We start from the raw sequence: 5,726 nt of genomic DNA on the forward strand, positions 1-5,726 counted from the left end.
AATCACGCAGTTCCCAACGTTCCGCACTCACGCAGTTCCCAACGTTCCGCAATCACGCAGTTCCCAACGTTCCGCACTCACGCAGTTCCCAACGTTCCGCAATCACGCAGTTCCCAACGTTCCGCAATCACGCAGTTCCCAACGTTCCGCAATCACGCAGTTCCCAACGTTCCGCACTCACGCAGTTCCCAACGTTCCGCACTCACGCAGTTCCCAACGTTCCGCAATCACGCAGTTCCCAACGTTCCGCAATCACGCAGTTCCCAACGTTCCGCACTCACGCAGTTCCCAACGTTCCGCAATCACGCAGTTCCCAACGTTCCGCACTCACGCAGTTCCCAACGTTCCGCAATCACGCAGTTCCCAACGTTCCGCAATCACGCAGTTCCCAACGTTCCGCAATCACGCAGTTCCCAACGTTCCGCAATCACGCAGTCCCCAACGTTCCGCACGTGTGCAGTCCCCAACGTTCCGCACGTGTGCAGTTCCCAACGTTCCGCACGTGTGCAGTTCCCAACGTTCCGCACGTGTGCAGTTCCCAGCGTTCCGCACGTGTGCAGTTCCCAGCGTTCCGCACTCACACATGATCCCAATGTTCCACGCATGTGGAGTTCCCAACGTGCGCCCGACTGAACAGTTCCCAATGCCTACCCCACTTGTGCAGTATATTCCAAAATCTGAAAAATTCCAAAACCCAATATACACTCGGCCCCAAACATTTCGGATAAGAGATTTCAACCTGTATTAGCGTTTCTGCGCAGCATTAGGTGAGCAGGGGGTTTCATCATTGCCCTCTTGAAGTTCTGATACAAGAGCGCCCTCTAGTGTACTGAAAAATCAAACCATCGCTGAGGCACGTTGTTGTCGTCATCAGCCGCCTCTTGATTCGGCGATGATGTCCACTCAAGGTGATGAGTTTCTGCCATGGGTCTTCACAAAGCTCGTAATCTGAAACAAAACAAAAATGCTGGAGACATGCAATAGGTCAGGCAACTACTATATAGAGTGGTGACGTTCATGTAACATGTGCAGGCCCTTTGTCAAATTATTCTGAAAGTCCACACCTAAAATGTTGATTAATTTATTCTTTCCACAAAGTCCTGGACGAGTGGAAAGAAAAAATGAATCCACTTTTGTGTGGCGGCTAGGCTGATTCAATAACAGCGCTCAGAAGAGAATTGGACAGAGGCTTGAAAGGGAATAAATTGCAGGGCAAAAGAGTGAGACTGATTTCAGAGAGCTGGTACAGGTACAATGGAGTGAATCTTTATTTGCTGTCTGATTGTGTGTCTAGGTAAAGTTTGGGAGATCTTGTGGCGTAATGGGTAGCATCCCTACCTCTGGTTCAGAATCTCTGGGTTCAAGTCCCGCTGCAAGACTTGATGGCCACAAAAGGTGTGTTTATAACATGGTCAAGCAGGTTGGTTATCAGCCTGTTAATCCTTCCAATACACCTGATGGCAGGTAACTGGGCTGAAGTGGAAAATTAAGCATAACTTTTAATGTTTCCTTTTTCTTTTTTGCAACTCTCAATTAGATACTCCAAGGAGCTGGAACTTCTTGCACACCTTGTCTTGGGTGTTGAACCTGTTTGGGATCTTCTTCATCCTTGCTGCACATGAACATTATTCAATTGATGTCTTCATCGCATTTTATATCACTACAAGACTCTTTTTGTACTACCACACACTAGCCAATACTCGAGCATATCAGCAAAGCCGAAGGGCACGGATTTGGTTCCCGATGTTTTCATTCTTCGAATGCAATGTTAACGGCCCTGTACCAAATGAATATAGCTGGCCCCTTTCCAGACCAAAGTTATTGAAAGCATTAATTGGATAACTAGCCATCCACACCAATGAGTTACTTTCTGTTTGTTGGGCAAGGAAATTATTAATGGAACAATAGTTGGTTTTATTTTCAGGATTAGTACAATGGCTTGCGTCAAGCCAGGTGCAAACATGAAGGAGAAGGAGACTTTGATGTACAATTGGTGGTTAAGTTGGTCATTGAGTCGTCCACCAAGTCTCTTTTCTTTCTCCCAAATGAGTCAAACTGTCTTAATTTGGGAAACCTTACTCCAGTTGGTGGCCTTACACAGTGTGCATGTTTTGAACAGACAGGCATTTCACCCAGTAGCGTACCTGTACCTGACAGGCCGCTGGGCAGCCAGTCTCGGTGGTGGTGATGAAAAAGCAGTAGCAATCCCAAGCAAATTGACACTGCTAAAAATAAAATAAGTTTTGTTATCCTCGAGAAAAGTTAACACCATATTTTTTCTAAAGGTCAGTGAGGCGCTGGGGCTGTTCAGGACACCCGAGATCTCTGAAAGAAATTTTCGTAGTGGCAGGTTTTTAATGTTTGCTGAAAAAAAGAATTCCCTGTTTTTGCAGTGTTCTTCATGAGGTTTTGGTTTGGGAAAGTGTGGTCTTGCACTTGTTTAAGGAAACAGTGCGAAAACAGGGGAAATTTGATAAAACCTTAAAGAAACCATTGGAAAGCCTCTTTGTTATATTGCATCACTGGTATTCCCCTGAACACCACAGGGGGACTTAACCAAAAATTCTCAAAGCAATAAAAATATGTTTTCCAGTCTGTCCCTTTGGAGAGTATATCTAATATTAGTCGGAATCATTTTTGTTTTGAGGTGTTTAATAGTTAGCTATGACTTCAATTAATCACTTTACAGACCTCAAATCTTTACGTGCAGTATTAATAATAGTGTAATTGGAATTCTTGGAAATTAGCATTCACAATGCACTCATAGTCTAAAACACTCGGAGAACCACTTGGAATCTTTACACAAGTAAATAGAATTCATTAGAATACACAATTTGCAAATAATATCTATTTGAATTATCTAAAACATAAATTAGGCGCAATTTCTAAAATAATTTGGTAGTTCTTATCAACCTTTAGATGGCATTTAGCATTGATACTGTTGGATAATTTCCGATACAAAATCCACAGCAAGTAGATAGAATCCTTCCTGTAATGTAGGAGGAGTGTCATAGTATTTATCCTTTAGCAACTTCTTATAAGCACTTTTTAACCTGTTGACTTGCAGGCTTTAGTTTATTTTCTCTGGGGTTGTTAGTTTTAGTGAAGTAGTACCTTTGCAGTAATAAGGCACCAGGCATATGCTACTGTTCTAAAAAATAAATGAACATATTTTAACAGCTGTGTATAAATTAAAAAAAATATATACCAGGTACAGTTTTAGTTTTCTTCAATTCGCCATTATCAACATATAATTCAATTTGGCTAGATGGTACAACATCAACAGAGCTTCACTATATTTCATTGCAGATATTTACTCCTAATTTATTTTGTCAGAAAACAATTTGGACAAATGTGGGCAGGTTTACCATTGAACTTGCAGGTTAAAACACAAGACTGAGGCTTGATGTATTTGTTGGGTTCTTTTTTATCACTTTTAGAAAATTTTCTTTGAAGCACGTGTATGTCCCTTGACGCTTATAATTAGAAAAGAAATGTTGTCAGCAATTAAATTATCTTTATTGCGCGATCTGCTCATCATTGGCACTGCAGCTCCTTGAAGTGTTTTAGTCAACTCGCTTCGATCAACAATTAAAATACCACAATTAACTTGAAATGTTCTAATTTATATCTTCATGTGGGTCATGACTAACCCCAATGTTGACACCTACCAATTTCAGTTTGCTGCAAATCGAATATTCATTCTCCAAATTGTCAATGAAATTGTACCACTGCCTGGTTTACTGTAGGTGTCTCGTACAGTAATGTGTTGCCATTGTACCAAACAACCTCAAAACCTTCAGATTTGTCTGTAGCATAAGTCAATTGTCTAGCTATTAAGCTGAGAAGCAAAGCACTTCACTGCATGTGAGGCTGTAGGTCTTCTCTATATAGAAACCACCTGTAGCATTGGATCCGAATGGGATGATTACCATGCTCACAACTGGTTTTGTCAATAATTGTTTACATTTCATTCCTATTGATAGCCTGCCTAATGATGCAAAATTGAAATTCTGCTCAGCTTTAATGTTCATTCCCTGAATTGTATGCATTACAATCGTTGTAGCAGAGCTTACAGAATTTTAGCGTTAAAATGATGAAATGACATTTACCAATGAGAGTGTTTATGCATGCACTGAAAACTTAAAACTTTAAAATTCTTGATGGCGACAGAACTTTATAAGGCAAATTCTTGATAACTAGTTGTGTTATCACGTAGCTAGACTAACAACATTTATCTGTGGTCATCCACGGACCCTGCTAAATATTTTTGATATTGAATGTTATTTCCCTGGTCTGCCTGGATCACAAGTTCCTGTTTCCTATTGAAATCCATAAATTAATGTCTCTGTGGCATTACAAGAGTTAAAACCTCTTTCTTCCCATTTGTTGCAAATGGTGAGTTTTTCCTGTCGACATTACAACATTGCAAGTTTTATACTACCCCTTTTCTGCAGTTTAATTTCACTCAAAGCAGTGTTTCAGACGGTGCCTAAAATAATTTCCACTTTTGAGAAGTGTGTCGCTGTTTTGTCCTGTATTGCTCCTGCTAATTCTGCCACATTACCTGATTTACCACTTTTATCAAAAAATTAACTTATTGTTGTTTCCTTGTCACATCCAGCTAGTTGATGCAATGATTAAGTACCCATCTCATTGTGAAATGGCGCTAAATTAGGTTAGACTTGTGAAAGAACTAAAGCAGCTTGTCCCAGTTTGTACAGTGCTAATGACACAGGAACCAAACAGACATAGAAAACTGGGACTTTTACACAAATTAATGCTTCCTGTTGTTTTACAATAGAAAATCACCTAAGGGGTGATTTGTTCTAATGGTATCACCTGGTACCTGGGAATTGTGTGACTGTTTACATCTGTTGTACAGAACTGTGCAATTCCTTGGAGATTCTGGTGAAATACATGTGCTATTCATTAGATTGCTGGGACACTGATATTGCTACAGTGCTTTAAAATGCATCAATTTTATCCCTCCAAATATTTTCTCCTCGCTTGCATGATCTGCAGTTCCTCCACATCAATTCTGTGAGCTAGTAAGCTGTTCCCAAGTCTTTCCCAATGATCAGCTTGAGTTGGATGTTTGAGATGCTTATGGCGTGGGTAACTGATTCGTTTCTGTTGGCCATCCTCCCATTAGATTGGCGTGGGGGGGGGGGGGCGGGGGGGGGGGGAGTTGGGAGTGCTTGAATCCATGACAGTACGTAACACCATTTGCAATGATAGGACAGCTTACGAAAACTTTGTACCTTAAGGAATGTAATGGGGGACCATATATGTGAGCTTTCTTTCTCGAGTATCAGTGCAACTAGAAAAGGCGAGAGTAAACTAGTTTCCTTGCCACGTAAATTTCATTGGAAAATAGTTATAATGGTATATTAACTTCCTGCCAGCTGACACCATGATGCTCTTGCAGAGCAAAGCCTAGTAATAGTAACTGCCAAGGAAAACAAGAGTTGTTAACTCAAAATGAGAAAGCTTAAAAATGATATTAATTATTCCAAAATAATGAATATTGTATCACATATTTTAAAAGTTTGATTTGGGTGACTTATGTTTTGTTTTGTACCACTTTCAGTACCCCCCCCCCCCCCCCCCCCCCCCACACACACACACACACAGGCACACAAACTCCCCTCACTGGTGTCATCTTTGCAATGTCATTTTGCATATCTGGTGATATTGTACCAATTGTTTGAAAAAGTAATTAG

General features: G+C 40.9%; 1 protein-coding gene across 1 annotated transcript in view; it reads left to right on the top strand.

Moving 5' to 3' along the window:
* The window catches only part of samd8 (sterile alpha motif domain containing 8), a 73,142-nt gene extending 67,529 nt beyond the window's left edge, over nucleotides 1-5,613 (top strand). The window contains exon 6 of the mRNA XM_072491657.1: nucleotides 1,538-5,613. Coding sequence (XP_072347758.1) covers nucleotides 1,538-1,842 — 305 coding nt within the window. The 3' untranslated portion in view covers nucleotides 1,843-5,613. The remainder of the gene's footprint in view (nucleotides 1-1,537) is intronic.
* Nucleotides 5,614-5,726: the final 113 nt, after the last annotated feature.

This window comes from Scyliorhinus torazame, chromosome 28, assembly GCF_047496885.1.
Source record: "Scyliorhinus torazame isolate Kashiwa2021f chromosome 28, sScyTor2.1, whole genome shotgun sequence".
In the NCBI taxonomy this organism is placed as follows: domain Eukaryota; kingdom Metazoa; phylum Chordata; class Chondrichthyes; order Carcharhiniformes; family Scyliorhinidae; genus Scyliorhinus; species Scyliorhinus torazame.